The sequence below is a fragment of the Abramis brama genome (assembly GCF_963993115.1).
Source record: "Abramis brama genome assembly, chromosome: 1".
NCBI classification, from domain to species: Eukaryota; Metazoa; Chordata; class Actinopteri; order Cypriniformes; family Leuciscidae; genus Abramis; species Abramis brama.
Genome location: NC_139963.1, coordinates 79,715,688 through 79,734,614, shown reverse-complemented (window position 1 = coordinate 79,734,614; position 18,927 = coordinate 79,715,688). Strand labels below are relative to the sequence as shown.

Below are 18,927 nucleotides of genomic sequence, written 5' to 3'. Positions count from 1 at the left end.
AGGACAGGTGGAGTGATGGAGGGACTCATAAGGGCAGGTGGAGTGAAGGACAGGTGGAGTGATGGAGGGACTCGTAAGGGCAGGTGGAGTGAAGGACAGGTGGAGTGATGGAGGGTCTCGTAAGGGCAGGTGGAGTGATGGAGGGACTCGTAAGAGCAGGTGGAGTGATGGAGGGTCTCGTAAGAGCAGGTGGAGTGATGGAGGGTCTCATAAGAGCAGGTGGAGTGATGGAGGGTCTCGTAAGGGCAGGTGGAGTGATGGAGGGTCTTGTAAGGGCTGGTGGAGTGATGGAGGGTCTCATAAGAGCAGGTGGAGTGATGGAGGGACTCGTAAGAGCAGGTGGAGTGATAGAGGGTCTTGTAAGGGCAGGTGGAGTGAAGGGCAGGTGGAGTGATGGAGGGTCTCGTAAGGGCAGGTGGAGTGATGGAGGGTCTCGTAAGGGCAGGTGGAGTGATGGAGGGACTCATAAGGACAGGTGGAGTGATGGAGGGACTCATAAGGGCAGGTGGAGTGAAGGACAGGTGGAGTGATGGAGGGACTCGTAAGGGCAGGTGGAGTGAAGGACAGGTGGAGTGATGGAGGGTCTCGTAAGGACAGGTGGAGTGATGGACGGACTCGTAAGGACAGGTGGAGTGATGGAGGGACTCATAAGAGCAGGTGGAGTGATGGACGGACTCGTAAGGGCAGGTGGAGTGATGGAGGGACTCGTAAGGGCAGGTGGAGTGATGGAGGGTCTCGTAAGAGCAGGTAAAGTGATGGAGGGTCTCGTAAGGGCAGGTGGAGTGATGGAGGGTCTCGTAAGGACAGGTGGAGTGATGGAGGGTCTCGTAAGGGCAGGTGGAGTGATGGAGGGTCTCGTAAGGGCAGGTGGAGTGATGGAGGGTCTCATAAGGACAGATGGAGTGATGGAGGGTCTCGTAAGAGCAGGTAAAGTGATGGAGGGTCTCATAAGGGCAGGTGGAGTAATGGAGGGTCTCATAAGGACAGGTGGAGTGATGGAGGGTCTCGTAAGGGCAGGTGGAGTGATGGAGGGTCTCATAAGGACAGGTGGAGTGATAGAGGGTCTCGTAAGAGCAGGTAAAGTGATGGAGGGTCTCATAAGGGCAGGTAAAGTGATGGAGGGTCTCGTAAGGGCAGGTGGAGTGATGGAGGGTCTCGTAAGGGCAGGTGGAGTGATGGAGGGTCTCGTAAGGGCAGGTGGAGTGATGGAGGGTCTCGTAAGGACAGGTGGAGTGATGGAGGGTCTCGTAAGAGCAGGTAAAGTGATGGAGAGTCTCATAAGGGCAGGTGGAGTAATGGAGGGTCTCGTAAGGGCAGGTGGAGTGATGGAGGGTCTCGTAAGGACAGGTGGAGTGATGGAGGGTCTCGTAAGGGCAGGTGGAGTGATGGAGGGTCTCGTAAGGGCAGGTGGAGTGATGGAGGGTCTCATAAGGACAGGTGGAGTGATGGAGGGTCTCGTAAGAGCAGGTAAAGTGATGGAGGGTCTCATAAGGGCAGGTGGAGTAATGGAGGGTCTCATAAGGACAGGTGGAGTGATGGAGGGTCTCGTAAGGGCAGGTGGAGTGATCTAGGGTCTCATAAGGACAGGTGGAGTGATGGAGGGTCTCGTAAGAGCAGGTAAAGTGATGGAGGGTCTCATAAGGGCAGGTAAAGTGAAGGAGGGTCTCATAAGGGCAGGTGGAGTAATGGAGGGTCTCGTAAGGGCAGGTGGAGTGATGGAGGGTCTCATAAGGACAGGTGGAGTGATGGAGGGTCTCGTAAGAGCAGGTAAAGTGATGGAGGGTCTCATAAGGGCAGGTGGAGTAATGGAGGGTCTCGTAAGGGCAGGTGGAGTGATGGAGGGTCTCATAAGGGCAGGTGGAGTAATGGAGGGTCTCATAAGGACAGGTGGAGTGATGGAGGGTCTCATAAGGACAGGTGGAGTGATGGAGGGTCTCGTAAGAGCAGGTAAAGTGATGGAGGGTCTCATAAGGGCAGGTGGAGTAATGGAGGGTCTCGTAAGGGCAGGTGGAGTGATGGAGGGTCTCATAAGGGCAGGTGGAGTAATGGAGGGTCTCATAAGGACAGGTGGAGTGATGGAGGGTCTCGTAAGAGCAGGTAAAGTGATGGAGGGTCTCATAAGGGCAGGTGGAGTGATGGAGGGTCTCATAAGGACAGGTGGAGTGATGGAGGGTCTCGTAAGGGCAGGTGGAGTGATGGAGGGTCTTGTCCATGGCACCATCTCCAGGATTCAGCTCTGGGCTCCTCATCCTCAGTGTTCACACCAGCCTGCTGACATTTCAGATCCTACAAAAATGCACAAACACAACACAAATGCAGTCATTTTAACCACACAATGTCATTTGATTTCAGTATTATTTAGAAGACAAAAACTTTTTTTCACAAATGCCGCCATCATCTTTCCTTTTATTCACCTGATAAACTGGTCTGGTCTGATCTGTTCATCTGTCCCTGAAACATCCAGACAAGATTCACATTACCTCTGTGATTTATGAGCTCAACACTACATTTACATGTTGAGGTTGTTTTAACTTTTTATCCAACATAAATGTTCCTCAATTTATCAACTACTAATGGACAAATAAAACAGATAACTTGTTTAGTTACTTTATAGATTTATTCTACATAATAGAACACATTCATCACTCAGATGTCTATTTCATGTTGTGATGTGCTCTTCTGCAATACTTACTGAAGATTTTCCTGTCAGATGTAAACAGACATTTAAAATAAGCATCTTTAAGATGTATATGGTTTATGTAAATCCACTTTAGAGATGTAACTTACTTGTCCTTACTGGAGCTCCCCTGTTAGCTATACATAATAAAACATGTTTTTACAGCAAAATCACAACTATACTATACTGTGTAACGTCTTTACACCTTCAACAATTCAACAGTTTACTCTACAGTAGTTCAACACATGCAATTTTAACACAAGGAACCGTGTTTACTCACATTTGAAAGCACCCGCGTCGCCAATCTCTGCAATGTTTAATAATGGCGTATCCTCTCGCGTGGCCTCCTGGGATAGAAAAGTATCCATCGGTTGAGCACTCAAAAATCTGTCCGGAAGCAGTAAGCCATCCGGGAACTTCTCGCCTACTCTTTTATGAATACTGATGTTTCGAACGTACTGCTTCCTTCACATACTCTTTTCACCTACTATATAGTAGTTCTACCAGAAAGACTCGGGAGAATAAATACTGTGACAATTATCCATTTATTAGCAACCCAGCAAGCAATAAAGTTCTTTGGCGTAGGCCCCGTCCGTAGCTCGCAATCTGAGGGTCCGGACTCTGCATATCCTGCCTGAAGATCAAGGCAGGGGCGCAGCCGACCCCCAAAGAATGAGTGGAAGAATGCTTCCACCTGGACGGAGCCTACCAAACCCCCAAAACGAAGGAAAAAATAAATAAAAAAATAAATACCCACCAGTCTTGTGTCCTGAAGTTCCTAGAAAGTAGAAGAACAAGAGTTAACTTGATAAGCGTGAACATGGAACGCCACGTGGCTGATAGTTATTTTTAAAAACAGAGAAAAAGCCGCAGGGCCACACGGCCTTTTAGACCACGGAGACAAGGCCGCAGGGCCACACGGTCTGCTAGACCACAAAGACATGGCCGCAGGGCCACACGGTCTGCTAGACCACAAAGACAAGGCCGCAGGGCCACATGGCCTACTAGACCACAGAGACAAGGCCGCAGGGCCACACGGCCTTTTAGACCACAAAGACAAGGCCGCAGGGCCACACGGTCTGTTAGACCACAGAGACAAGGCCGCAGGGCCACACGGTCTGTTAGACCACAGAGACAAGGCCGCAGGGCCACACGGCCTTATAGACCACAGAGACAAGGCCGCAGGGCCACACGGTCTGTTAGACCACAGAGACAAGGCCGCAGGGCCACACGGTCTGCTAGACAACAGAGACAAGGCCGCAGGGCCACACGGTCTGTTAGACCACAGAGACAAGGCCGCAGGGCCACACGGCCTTATAGACCACAGAGACAAGGCCGTAGGGCCACACGGTCTGCTAGACCACAGAGACAAGGCCGCAGGGCCACACGGCCTTATAGACCACAGAGACAAGGCCGCAGGGCCACACGGCCTTATAGACCACAGAGACAAGGCCGCAGGGCCACACGGTCTGCTAGACCACAAAGACAAGGCCGCAGGGCCACACAGATTGAAAGACCACATATAAAAGGTTTTTTTTTTTTTTAAACCCACCACCAGTAGTTGCATAGGAATTTACCTGGACCATTACTGTAGAGCTTGCTGAGCTTCGAGGATGATTCTTGGATCAGGTCTAATATATGACTCGAATGCAGAGGAAGACCATCTGCCCAGGATCTTGATGGCTGCAGTAGATATGCCACGTTCAGCTGCTGTAGTGGCTGCCCCGATTCTGAAGGAATGCCCAGTATACTGGGAGGGAGATAGGCTGCAGCTTTTAAGGACAGAAACTAGGTGATTCCTAAACCAGGCTTTAGAAAGGGGTGCTCCGTTAAGTAGGATAAATAGAGGGGAAAGTTCTGAAGATCTCTGGCGAATTTTAAGAAATTTAAGCATAGATGAGAAGGGGCAGAAATTGTTGTCAATTTTAGAAATTGTTAGAGTAACACCAAAACCTTCAGAATCACTCTTAGAGTGCTTGAGAAAAAGTGTAAAGAAATTAGGTGAAAAGCGTAAATCAGAAAAAGAAAGACCATGGGCAGGATTGAAATGATTGGTTGCTGAAGTAAATTCCCCCGGACGCATAAATCCATAAAAAGCAGTTAGAAACACGGCTTCTAATAAAATATTAGTATATGTAGAAAAAAGTCCGTTACGTAATGAAGTGATTAATCTTTGCAATAAGGGCAAAGTAATTGGCAATCGTTTGTCTGGAGAATTACTAGAGGATTTACTTATACCTTTGAGCAAAAGCCGAATGGAAGTAGCAGAGAAAGACTTGGATAATCGGGATTAAAATATTTTGCGTAGAATTGAATGCCTGCGAGTAATCTGCGAATAGAAGAAGGTTTAAGATTGCGTTTTTCGAAATTAAAAATGAGAAAGGAACAGACAGTTGTAAGCAAAATGGGAAATAAAGGAATCTGAAAAGAAAAGCAAAACATTAAAAAAGAAGACCAAGCGGAAGTATAAGCTTTAAAAGTAGAAGGAGCTACTCCTTTAGACATATATTGTCTCGCTGATGTAACTAAGTCGTCTAATTTAACATTGCTGCCGATAGGTGAGGGCAAGGTGTGGGGTCCGTATTGGCTGAAGGGCAAAGCCGTCTGAAGGTCTGAAAACGAAAACGAGAAAGTGCGTCAGCAATAACATTGGAATGTCCGGGTATATGAACAGCCTTAATGATGAAATTGAAAACGACTGATTGCCAGATAAGGCGTCTCACAAAAGGCATAATCGTCTGGCAAGATGATCTGCCTTTATTAATGATGGCAACGACGGCTTCGTTATCACAGAACATCATAATGCGTTTCCTTGACCACGCTGGACCCCAAATTACGCTTGCTATAACGAGTGGATAAAGCTCGTAGAGCGCGGAAGATACTGAGCCAGAAGTAGATGCAGGAAATGCGATTGGCCATTTCTCTGCGAACCACTGACCTTGAAAGAAACCCCCGAATCCGATGGACGGGGCAGCGTCAGTAAATAGATGTAAATCTGCTGAAATGCCGTTCCAATCATTTATCAAACGAGTCCAAAATTTTATATCAGACAAACATCCTTCATCTAACTGAATCGAATCACTTAGGTTTTGCGTAGAATGAGCCAGTGTAAGCAAGCGAGAAATAAAAGCCCTTCCTTGTGGAATTATACTCATGGCGAAATTTAAGTGGCCGAGCAGGGAAAGTATGTAACGTTTCGAAACGACACGTAGGGAGGAAAAAAGTTCCAGAAAGGATCTGATCCTTAGGAGTTTTTCGTGAGGAAGAGACGCTTGCATTTTGACCGTATCGAGAGAAATGCCTAGAAATTCGAGCGAAGTAGAGGGGCCCAGTGTTTTTTCTGCAGAGAGGGGAACGCCAACATCACTAAATACTTGTTTAAGTATGTCGAGAGTGGGAGATTGAGAGTTTGGAAAATCGATCAACAAAAAATCGTCCAGTAAATGCAAAACGAAGGGAAGTTTACAGACGTTCAACAGGATCCAGCACAAAGCTTCGGAGAGACTGTTGAATATGTGAGGGCTACTTCTACACCCGAACGTGAGCCTTACAGCGAAATAGAATTTTGAATCCCATTTAACTCCAAAAAGATGCCAGTCGGAAGGGTGGATTGGCATGGTTTTGAAAGCGTCTGTAATGTCAGCCTTAGCTAACCAAGCACCTTGGCCAGCTAACTTGATTAACTGAATTGCATTGTCAACCGAGGCATAGTGTAGAGAGAAAGGAGTTAGAGGAATACATTCATTAACGCTTGCAACGTTAGAGGAATGAGGAGATGACATGTCAAATATGAGCCGTTTTTTGCCGGAATATTTACGCGTTGCTATCCCGATAGAATTGATCCGAAAAGGAGAGAAAGGAGGAGAAGCGAAAGGGCCAATAACATATCTTTTATTAACCTCTTTCTCTAATAGTGCTGAAACCACGTCGGGTTCATTTCTGGCTGATTGCAAATTTTTTACCACAAAAGAGGCAGAGAGGTGTGAAAGAACTCCCACCCGAAACCCTTGGGACAAGCCGGTGATTAAATAATCCACAAAAACCGGATCAGGGTGAGAAGAAAGGTAACTTGAAAGGTTCGGGATATTGATAGGAGTAGATGGGTGACTATTCAGAATTTTTTCTGTATTGGGGCTTTCCCTTTGGATGCGGGTCTGTACCGGCGTGGACAGACAGATTTCGGGTGCGGATCCTTGCAAGAACTACAAATGTGAGCAAATTTACAATTAGGATATGTACAAACAGATTCATTAAATCAAGAACATACAGGAACACCATTGAAAAGTGGAATATGGCAACCTCTGCTGCTTGAAGGGGTTCTTACATTTTCAGCACCACGGACAGTAGCCGGATCATTGTTTGCGAATGCTTTGGGGCAAAATGAAGCCGAATGACCGTGCGCGCTGCAAATAGCGCAAGCCAAGATTTTTTGGCCGCCGAAATGCCGGACGAGCAGTTCAGTGTCTGTAACTGACCAGTCTAGTCTTGAATTAAAGAGTGCGATGAAGGAAGCAGATTTAGCAGAAAAGGACTTGTGATATTCGTAAAACAACGTGCCCCCATATCTTTGGCTGAAATCCGCGATCATTGACAAGTATAGATCTAGCTCTTCCCTTCTCTCTGGATAACTTTGGCACAAAATGTCTCTGTAGATGCTGAAAGCAATTACAAATTCTCCAAATGAGAGATTGCGTTGAAGGCGAGAATCAGAGGTTTTAAGAAGAACTGCCACGTCACCACAGTCAACCATTTTCCTGTCGGCAGCGGGTGAAGGAAGCAGTAAAGTAGCCAAATTAACATCCTTACCTTGGATGATGTTGTTTCTTAGGTGAGGTGACACCGTAACAGCGGCTGGTGAAACAAAACGCCTACCAAAATTTTGAGCAGGAACCGCTGTGGATAAGTTGAAGTTTGAGGAAACCGTTGGTGCAGAAACGTCTTGAAAAGGCGTCTGAGTAGGCAAAGTAGAAGATGTAGAAGGCTCGTTCGAGGGGTTGCTTAATCCTGAAGAGAGAGAATAGAACTGTGGAATCACTGAAGGGATCGTGGCCGGGTTTATGCTGAGGTTAGAATTCGTGAAAGAATGTTCAAGAGATGACATTTTGGATTCCAATCCTTTGACCGTTTGAGCAAGGCTTTGCACTGCAGAAATGAGCTGATAATTCGTGTCTGAAGTTTCAACGAACTGCGGAGAAGATGGTAGCCGAGCAGGTATTGCTGATCTTTTTGCTGGATGAGGTGAGGATGATTTAGCTGATCTTTTCTTGCCGGTTGGTTTAGGTTGAGCTGCCGAAGTTGAAGCTTTTGATGAAATAGAGACAGGTGGAGTGCCCAAGGTGTTCTGGGCCAAAAGGTGTAGATCTTCTTTAGAGAGACCTTGGCTAGTTGGTATGCCGGCTTCCTCGAGGGCTTTAATTGTATCCTCAGAAGACCATTGTGCCCACGGAGAAATACGGCTCTGAATGCGTGAGCTGCGGCGTGCAGCGGGGGGAGATGGTGCGACGAAGTCATCGTCAGAGTCAGAGTAGTCGCAAACAAATTGCGTGTCTTTAGACATATTTTGGTCGGCAACTGACGCGAGCAACTGAATTGAAGCGTCAGCATCTGCGAACTCAAACATGAGTAAGTACCGATCTTTTATACCACAAGTGTTGGAATGTGATTGGATAGATAAATAGAGTGACGTAACAATTAAGTCTTCCTGGCAGAACTTAATGCTAGAGCTTTCATGAAAGTAGGCATATTCGAACACACTTAAGTCCGAATCTCGCGATAATTAGTACGTCACCCAGGTAATTCTCACCTACTCTTTTGGATTCGTACATACTTTTTCGCTCGCCAACTCTTTTTCCCATACTAAATAGTAGGGAAGTGTGCGGTTTCGAATGCAGCCTGAGTGAGCACAGCTGGCCACTCCCCCTCTCACACACACACTGAGTGAGCACAGCTGGCCACTCCCCCTCTCACACACACTGAGTGAGCACAGCTGGCCACTCCCCCTCTGACACACACTGTGTGAGCACAGAACAGGATCAGAGACAGAGAGGGTCGAAGAAAGCAGCAGAGCTTAAAGGTGCAATGTGTGATATTTCTGAGGATCTATGGACAGAAATGCAATATAAGATCCATAACTATGTTTTCAGTGGTGTATAAAGACCTTACTTAATGAACCGTTATGTTTTTATTACCTTAGAATGAGTCATTTATATCTACATAACCGCGGGCACCCCCTTCTATGAAGGTCGACATATTGTGATGTCATGTTTCTACCGTAGCCGACAGCGAACAAACAGCGCTACAGAGTGCGTTTCGTCACTAACTTGAATGAGAAGCAGCAGAAAAACACGCAGCAGAATTTCTGGAAAATGAATGACCACAGTTATTGTTTAGGACAAGAGCCGACGGAGGGTAAATCTGCTTCGAAGAAGAGAAAGTATGATGAAGCCAGAAAAATAAGGTAGAAACGTAACGTTAGGCAAAAATCCCAGGTCAACATCGGTGTGGCTTTTCACCGATTGAAAGGGTCTTATGAGGGAAAAGGGCTTTCAAAGCGATGCCAAAGTTGCCTGTTTTCTGCTGGACAGGTAAGGTATTCCAACTTTAAAGGACAAGTTCGGTATTTTACACTTAAAGCCCTGTTTACAGATCATTTCTGATGAAATAGAGCGGTTAAGATTAAAATTTGGACACATGCTGCTGTCCCGAGGTTTCTTTTGCTTCTCCCCCCGCCCACCTACAGAATGGCTGCCTATGGGCACTGGAACAATCCTTCCTAAAACGTATTAAACTTTCATTTACAAAGACGTGAAACTCACCGAGTGGTCAGGGGTTTTCACTGATAAGACCCTTGATCCTCACCTGACTATGGCTTTGTAAAAACATGGTGTCTGAACGATGCCTCGGACATCGTAACGTTAGCTATTTCCCCTTACCTAGCTGCTTTGATGCTCTTATCCATAACTCTTATCTTATACTAACTAGCATGGAAAAAAGCTATGGTAAAGTCAGTGAATAAAAGACTAACACAATGATGAACAAGTAAAAATAACAATCGCAATAACATGTGGTTTTACTGAATAATTAAGTAAATATAATTTAATATAAAATATAATATAAAGAAACCCCATTGCTTGACTTGCTACTCTCTACTGACTCAGACTCAGATGACGACATCTTTTATCCTACGTCGGCCACCGTAGCTTCTCCTTCGAGTTTGCAAATTGAGGGATAAGCCGTGAGTGACTGGCTGTTTGCAATCCGCAAACCCTCACCACTAGATGCCGCTAAATATTACACACTGCAGCTTTAAGTAGCGTTTTCTCGGAGTTCACTGTGTATCCTGCTCCCTGAATCGTGTAGTTCAATTTTCCACATTTATTGTATGTCATTATGTCAGTATCAGTATTGCTTTCTACCATGCACAAATAAAAATGTCACTGAACTTTTGCTGTGTAATTGTAACAATGAGCACTCAAATACACCAAACCAACAATTACTAAAAACACACACAAAAACTGATTTTGCACGGGTATTTTGCACTAGTAACTCTAAAAGTAATTTCTCATTTCAGGTGTCACTCTGTGGGATAAGAAATCATTGAGAGAAGATTTGGACAGTCGTCCACAGCCAAGGACAGATTTGAACTTCAGTAGCTCTGACTCTCTCTCCAGTAAGTCCAGTCTCCTGGATGTGAGTGCTTCCCTGAAGGCCAGCTTCTTGGCAGGGCTGGTAGAGGTGGGAGGATCTGCCAAGTTCCTGCGTGACACCAGATCCTCAAACCAACAGTCCAGAGTTACAATGTATTACAGTGAAACCACAAGATTCGAACAGCTCACTATGACTCAGTTGGGACAGATCACCTACCCTCAGGTCTTTGACCAGAAAACTGCAACTCATGTGGTCACTGCTGTACTATACGGAGCTCAGGCCGTCATGGTGTTTGATCGGACATTTACAGAAGAGGAAGACGAGAAGGAGATTGAGGGAGAACTGAATGTCATGGTCGAGAAGATTCCTCAATTTTCCATTGAGGGACACGGAGCTGTAAAAATGACAGATGGTCAAAAGAAAGTGGCTGAGAATATCGCCTGCACATTTCATGGTGACGTCCGCCTTGAGCAGAACCCCACCACTTACATGGAGGCCCTAGAGGTGTACAAGAAGCTCCCCACTATACTGAAGGAGAATACACAGAATGCAGTTCCAATAAAAGTCTGGCTCTATCCTCATTCTCTACTGGATACAAAAGCAGCTCAGGTCAAGAGAGAAATTAGCACAAGTCTGGTTTCCAACACTGAAGATATAATAGAGGGGCTGGAAGAAGTAGAGAGGACATGCAACGACCTCTCCAGAAAAACTCTGGTAAATGTTTTCAAAGACATCAAAGAGAGGCTCCGTTTATTTCAGGGCTCTCTTAGCACTTACGAAACGCTGCTCCTGAAAGAAGTGGCCAAGGTCTTGCCTGCTATACGAGGAGGAGAGATGGAGCAAAATTCATTGGAAGACATCCTGAAGATCCACTACAGCTCCCCCTTTAATGCTAGCATGCTTAACCAGTGGTTAGATCATGCAAAGGCTGAACTTAACCTCTTAAGTTCTCACACTGAAATACTGAAGGGAATCAATACTGAAGACTCAAACAGTCTCAACACCATCCTCCTTGATCCTAGTATTGATGTTGTGGTGTGCTTGACCTTCACATCTCTGAAGTATGAAGACTCGTATCTTTCAGCCATGAAGAAGTTTCTGGAATCTGATGAGTTTAAAGGGCTAGATGTGGGAATGAAACCGCGTTCTAGCATGTTAGCAGCTGTCAGAAAGTGGTTCAACGATCCTGATGTCATCTCAAAGATGAGAGAGAACTTATCTCTTTTCAGAAGTTTTTCAGAGGCTAATAAAGATGAAAAGAGATATCGATTAATTATTTCTGCCATCTCCGATCCCTCCAGTCCTGGCTCCTCTATCTATCTGTATGAATCAGGGAAGCTGACAGACACACAGTTCCAGCCCGTGTCGAAGCCTCCTCCACCAGAAGTGAAGCAGGTCCTGCCGGACAGTGTGACTCTGAAACTGCAGAAGTCCCCAACTGGAGAAACTGTGCAGTTCAGAGTGGAGTACCAGCAGGTGAACGCAGATTCTGGCACCGAGGAACAGTGGATTATCATAAACACATCTGATGAAGTCTTTATTCTGACTGGATTGGAGTCTGGAAAGCAGTACTCGATCTGCTACAGGATAGTGGGTAAAGTGGGAGTGAGTGAAGCCAGTGACGTTATCAGCCCCATACAGCCTTCAGGTGAGTGTTATATGCACTTTTTTTGCATTAATCTTTATCTTTTAAAAATATATATATTACACTTCATTCACAGTCAATGTTTGCATTGACAACCATATTTCCTAGCATGTGTGGCTATAATTAAATGTGTAACATGTTGTAAAGTGTTTCCCACTTGACTGTATATATGAACGTATTATTTCCTTTGTTCATGTTGTTACAAATAGTCCTTAAAGACGCAGAGTATATTATGTATTTGATGTCTAATGTAGGCTAATATACTTAATCATATGACATTCACAATAAACAATACAAAGCCTTGAACAAGTGACACGTACATTTCTCTGTATGAAAACCAATAGGACATTTAAAACCCTCTGGTGCTCCTCATTCGCGAGTCACACTTATTCTCTTCGCGGTCAAAAGTGACCAGACACCTGAAATTGTTTTATTTTGTCAAATTTGTAAAATATAAAATTGTATTTTGAGAGGATTTTATGGTAATTATTAATTATGGTCCATTTTTGCCATTGAAAATAATTTAAAAACAAATTCACATTTTTTTTAAATATTTTTTCAATTAATGCAGTATTTCAGATTAATATAGAAATTTATATTTTAAATATAAAAATTCTAAAAAAATAATATTAAATAGGCAGATTTATTTTTGCCTTTTAAATCAATTTTTGAAGGCAGATTAGCGCCATCTATTGTAATTTCATGGTGTTACCACAAGATGCCTGTTAGCTCTCTATAGAGAGGCATGTGAATTCTGTTGTAGTTTTTGGACAAAATTACTTACTTTTAAGATGTGGATTTGAATGTATTTTTTTTAAAGAAATTCTCAAATAATACCTTTTTTGGATTATGTTTTTGCATTATTATAACTACAGCCAAACCTGAATACAGAGACATTTTGTTACACATAACATTACAATTCAATAGAAATGTAACAAAAATAAACAGGAATGCTTTTTCACAGCTCTCATTTCAACCTCTTATTTCAGTCTTCTGACTCTTTTTTTCTGTATGGTAGTAGCCCTAACAGTTCATTTGTGTGTATAACTGTGTGTGTGTGTGTGTGTTTGTGTGTGTATGTGTGTGTGTGTGTCTGTTTTGCACTATTGATGTTTTAGAATGTAATTCCTTTCTTGCTGTCCACTTTTTTACTGCATTGTGGTTGAATTATTGATTTCACAAGTGTGACTACATTTTTTATGACCACTTAGCCTGCTCGAACCATGCCCTCAATTTTTTTGTGTGTTCACATTCCAAATGCAATAAAAGTCACCAAGTTTCGTACCATTCCGATGAAGCTGTGATTTAAAAGAAAATTGAACTAAAACAGACCAAAGAGCACCAGATGATATAGCTGACATAAAAATAAAATAAATAAACAACAAGAATCATAAACAAAACACACACACAAAAACAATCAACTTAAAACACAAAAACTGTTCACTCTTAAAGGATTAGTTCACTTTCAAAAAAATGTTTTGCTGATAATTTACTCACCCCGATGTCATCCAAGATATCCATGTCTTTCTTTCTTCAGTCGAAAAGAAATTAAGGTTTTTGAGGAAAACATTCCAGGATTTTTCTTCATATAATGGACTTCAATGGCAACCAACGCTTTGAAGGTTCAAATATGTCCGTCTCAATGCAGCTTCAAAGTCTCGACACGATCCCAGTCGAGAAATAAGAGTCTTATCTAGTGAAACGATCAGTCATTTTCTAAAAAAAAATATATATATATATATACAGTTTTTAACCACAAACGCCCATCTTATACCATCTCTGAGATGCGCCACGCATTACGTCATCATGTTGGAAAGGTCACAAAAAATTGCCCTTCCCTACCTTTCCTCAAAAACCTTAATTTCTTTTCGACTGAAGAAAGAAAGACATGGATATCTTGGATGACGAGGGGTGAGTAAATTATCAGCAAAACATTTTTTTGAAAGTGAACTAATGGATGCCGACCAATTATGATTAATTATTAATATTCGGGTCAGTTAATTAGATTAAATAATTAGCTAGATTAATATTAATAATACTAGATTAACAGCTAAATTAATATTACAATCAATTAATCAGTTCCAATGAACTCTTTTGATTATTCATTTATTCTAAGAAAAGTGTATCTATCATGGCCACCGAAAAATAATTATTCCTTAGCATGTACAGCGCTTAGAGCATGTAACAAGATCAAGATCGTAAAAGGGACTTTGTTGCAAGCAGAGAATCAGAACCAAATACATATTGTGCACAAGTTTTATTAACTAACTCACAAACATAACTAACACTAAATAAACATACATACATTCATACATGCATAGGTAAAATGGTGAGTGATATGGAATTGGAAACAGGAAATGGAACTATGGAAAAGACTATTTAACTATGAAAAGAACCATCAGCTTATCATTTTCAGAGCACCTCATTAAATTGATACTTGCATGGTCTGTGTGCAGTGGACAATTCTTGAAGTGGTTGAAAATTGAGTGTCAAATGTCACTGTACAAGTTGCAATTGTTTTCTTCTCTGCTGGACGGAGAAGATATGATGAACTTGCATGGGGGTTTCGACGCTGTTGTTGTGGTTGAGAGAGTCCTTTTTCTCCTGAGGGAGCACATGGCTGTTGTGAGTCGAAGCCTGCGGCCCGGGCCTGCTGAGGCCACGCTGGACAGCACGGCATCCTGAAGTGCCGAGAATGCCAAGAGTTGATAGTTGCCCGTTCAGTGATGGTAAGGTTACAGTTTTCTGGATTGAAGAAAAGGCAGTCTGACTCCCTTTGGGAGCTTGGGAGCATAGCAGGCGGTGCAAAAGTCACACCTTGCAGGGCTGGCTAAACCAATAAGTAGGGTGGAATTACTGGCAGGAGTTTCCTCTGTGGGGAAGATTTATGAGTCTCTGTTCTAAGCGTGCTCATTTGCATGTGCAGCTGGATTGGTTTCTGATGATGAAACTAAGAAAGATTCTTGTAATACTAATATATTGCACAGCTATTGGCAGATCATGTACACAATCATTTCGATCTTCAAAGTACCAATTTATAGAGACCAAACATGGTATAAGTGGGTTCTATAATAAGATATATAGTATCAAAGAGATAATAGTATCAGCAGATAATAGTATTAAAAGACACAACACAAGACAGTAAATCATTCACAAAATGTTCTGGAATGCATGTTAATTTCATGTTAATCAGTTCATCGATAAATGAATGCAGGAGAGTCTGTATTAAAGATTGTTTCTGTCTTCCCATTGTCTCTCTGTTGAGCATGTGGCCACATTCTTTTAACACCAATAAAACACACTTATTAAATTGTGGTCATAGTAACTAGGACCGTCTTGCCCTGTTTGGGGGAATGGGACCACAGATCCCAGAGTGAAGTTTGAAGATTTTTTTGGTACATATACCAAATAATTGTGTCTGATTTGTCTCAGTCGTTACCATTTCTACTAGTGCTTACCGAACCCTCTGAGCGTCCCATACGCTCGTATAACACCAAAACACAACAGAAATTCACAAAAGACAATTTTATTTGCTTGCTGTAATCCTAATCTTTAGAATCCATACTGCGACTGACACATCGTCATATAAACGACTTTTGCTGGCGCTTTTGACATTTTCACAATAAATAAATGATTGTGATTACACTTGTCTGTCTGTTGTGTTTTTCTTCATAACGTTACGTAGTTTGAAGAAATGGTTATGTGTTAGGCGTAGCGGCCTAACCTAGCGGCTCAAAACATCTTTTTAATGCTGTATTGTTTCTAAAATCGTCATTTTCCAAATTCCGCCACATCTCTGTTCATTACGTTTTATTATGTTTAAATTATGTATAAAAAGGGTATATTTAGGTAAAAGGAAAATTTTACAGATATCTTTATGCTATGAAAGATTTGTAAATATGTGACGTTCTGTAGCTGTAAAAGCGTAATAATGCTACGTCTAAATGTTGAAGATACGTCCACATTATACATTTTAACATCTATCCACATGTACAAAAAACTTAAATTTTTGTGTCTCTGAAAATTGCGTATTAATACCTACGTATTAACGATGGGACCAGGCTGTTCAATGATGAAATGAGAAAGATGAGAGCAGATTAAATATTTTAGCAGATTAAATCTTAATATACTGTATGAATTAGTTCACCACATCATGACAGCAATATTACAGACAACACAACTCACCGTATTCTCTGTTGTCAGCTTGTCTTATTGCAAATACTTGATCGAGTTCAACGTGCTTTAAGCCAATAACTAAACCAGTATATCTGACATTAAATCCCCATACTCTGTGACTTTAAGTAGACACTATTGATGACAACAATGCATTTGTGAACATGAAGGAAACTTTTGATATTTACTGTTAAAATCACACATTTAAATACTGCTGATTCTATTGATACCAAAAGTTGAATGAATATCTGATAAGAATGTAAGAGATATGATTTTGTGATATCAGCTTTTAAAACCAAACATCAATGATGCATTTTTATGATTTTAATAAATGATGTTTTATAAACAAAGTTCGGGAGGAGCACGTTCAAATAATCAATCCAATCTACTCGTCATCAAACAATTATGTCTACCCTAATCAGCATGACAAGAAGTATATATATATCCACTCTGTCAACTCACCTAATATTCCTTGACAGTTTTCCAGCATCCCTCCACCACCCCGACTCCTCACTCTTGGCTCAATCTTTTACAGCCAGGAATACGGGGGGAGTACTCTGGGTTCGGGCCGAATACCGAGCCCGGAGCCCTCTCCTCGGACAGCACGCCAAATACGCATTTATTCTATCTGACTTATTTGTAAGTGTGAACTAGTGAATTAGAACTAAAATGTGGCTTTCATGTATTCACATAAATCCTCATAAGCAGTAGAATGATTAAAATGATTGAGCATTAGACATGTATTGATCAATTGATGTCTCTTTGTAAAAGAATAAAAAGGAGGTTGAGCTTTAATCCAAGTCTTATAAAGCAATATGATTACTTTGTATATGATTAATATGATTAACCATATTCCCTCTGATCTGTGCTCAGTTCATGTCTACAGAAGCCAAATCAAATATGGTGACATGTCAATAATATCAAACCCTCAATAGTGTTGTGTCAGGATCTGGGCTCAGTGAACAGCAGAGACATCTCTAAATATCTTCTGTGTTGGAGGATTTCTGCATGTGTTAGCAGTGGATGCAGGATCACTTTCTCTGGACATGATAATCACACTCTTCATGTCTGTTGATTTCCACAGATGTTCCCAAGACCAGGAGCGAGTTCCTTCAGTGTAAGTCAGAAAACAAGCAGAGAAACTCACTGAGTGTGTTCATGTTCTTCCGGTAGAAGCTGAAAGAACACATGACAGAAGTGTTTTAGAGTTGATCATGTGAATGAGGATTAAACTGCACTGAGACACTGATGATATATTGAACATGAAGAGTTCAGAGACATTAAAAGATCAGATTCATAACTCCTGATTGTGATGTGTTTTATCTCCGTCAGATTCCCGTCAGCTCACTCTGGATCTGAACACAGTGAATAAACGCCTCCGTCTGTCTGAGGGGAACAGAGTGATTACTTACTCTATCTCAAAGTTTCAGCCCTATCCTGATCATCCAGACAGATTTGATGATGTGTGGCAGGTGTTGTGTAGAGAGAGTGTGACAGGACGCTCTTACTGGGAGGTTGAGTGGAGTGGTGATGATAGTGGTGTGTTAATAGCAGTGTCATATAAGAACATCAGCAGGAAGGGATTGGGTGGGATGTTTGGACGTAATGCTCAGTCCTGGAGTTTGTTCTGCTTTTACTACAGTTACTCATTCTATCACAATAGCATAAAGACTGATTTCCCTGTAGGATGCAGCAGTAGAGTAGGAGTGTATGTGGATCCCAGTGCAGGAACTCTGTCCTTCTACAACATCGACGGAGACACAATGAGCCTCATACACACAGTCCAGACCACATTCACTGAACTGCTCTATCCGGGGTTTTATGTTAGTTATGAATCATCATTGAAACTGTTGATGAACCAGGATAGACTGTAGAGAGACTCTACCCATAATGCTTTGAGCTCATGATAAATCAGTAACAGTGAGATGTACAGAGTCTCTTATTCTCTCTTCATTACATTAATAACAGCTGAACTTCTGTACCTGCAATATCATTTCAGAATAACTGTGTAATAAACCCTCATATAGACATCAGTGTGTGTGACGGTGTGTGTCTTCCTCATATAGACATCAGTGTGTGTGACGGTGTGTATCTTCCTCATATAGACATCAGTGTGTGTGACGGTGTGTATCTTCCTCATATAGACATCAGTGTGTGTGACGGTGTGTGTCTTCCTCATATAGACATCAGTGTGTGTGACGGTGTGTGTCTTCCTCATATAGACATCAGTGTGTGTGACGGTGTGTATCTTCCTCATATAGACATCAGTGTGTGTGACGGTGTGTATCTTCCTCATTTTCAAGCAGTGCATGAGAGCTAATGGTATGTAGAAATCACTCCCAGTACCGGCCCACTTCGAGCATAGGAGAGACACATTTAATTAAACACACTCCTGACTACTGATCGATTGCTCCTGTCTGCCTCGCTGCCTGCTGTGAGTGTGTTTGCTTCGGTGCTGTAAGCTCTGTCTTAGCCTCGTATTTCCTTGTTTTGAACCATCATTTACTACAATTTCTAGTTGTTTATACTACTACTAAATACAGCTTACCCAACATCTCAGATTAACCTGACATCGCTAGCTTCCGTTACTACTAGCACAACACGCTAGTAATTCGCTAGCCTGTTAACGCGCCACCCGTGCGCTCAGCTATTTTTATTTATTTATTTTTCTCTCGCGCGTCCGCGCCTTTGAGTTCATAAAAAGCTAAGGTGAGTAAGAATCACTCAACAAACACGGTGAGTAATGTCTTGTCCTGTTATTGTCACCTGCACTTCATGTCACATG

General features: G+C 42.6%; 2 protein-coding genes across 6 annotated transcripts in view; one reads left to right on the top strand and one right to left on the bottom strand.

Annotated features, from left to right (window-relative positions):
• LOC311084150 (neoverrucotoxin subunit beta-like) overlaps nt 1-18,170 on the top strand; it is a 53,382-nt gene extending 35,212 nt beyond the window's left edge. For all 5 annotated transcript variants that reach the window (XM_084116054.1, XM_084116053.1, XM_084116056.1 and 2 more), the window contains 3 exons: nt 10,248-11,972; nt 17,227-17,259; nt 17,475-18,170. In XM_084116054.1, the coding sequence (XP_083972180.1) occupies nt 10,248-11,972; nt 17,227-17,259; nt 17,475-18,016 (2,300 nt within the window). In that variant the 3' untranslated portion in view covers nt 18,017-18,170. The remainder of the gene's footprint in view (nt 1-10,247; nt 11,973-17,226; nt 17,260-17,474) is intronic.
• Nucleotides 1,357-10,237, bottom strand: LOC311084192 (uncharacterized protein). The gene is made up of 2 exons (XM_084116099.1): nt 7,484-10,237; nt 1,357-5,289 (listed from the first exon to the last, which is right to left on the bottom strand). The coding sequence occupies exons 1-2, from the start codon at nt 8,295-8,297 to the stop codon at nt 4,910-4,912; spliced, it is 1,194 nt and encodes a 397-aa protein (XP_083972225.1). The 5' UTR covers nt 8,298-10,237; the 3' UTR covers nt 1,357-4,909.
• Nucleotides 18,171-18,927: the final 757 nt, after the last annotated feature.

Bases quoted from the DNA above. Each gene is read 5' to 3' on its own strand.
- LOC311084192 (XM_084116099.1), bottom strand. From the start codon at position 8,297: ATGTTTGAGTTCGCAGATGCTGACGCTTCAATTCAGTTGCTCGCGTCA. The intron at 5,290-7,483 runs GTAAGGATGTTA...TTTCGTTTTCAG, and splicing joins AAGAAACAACATCATCCAAG to ACCTTCAGACGGCTTTGCCC.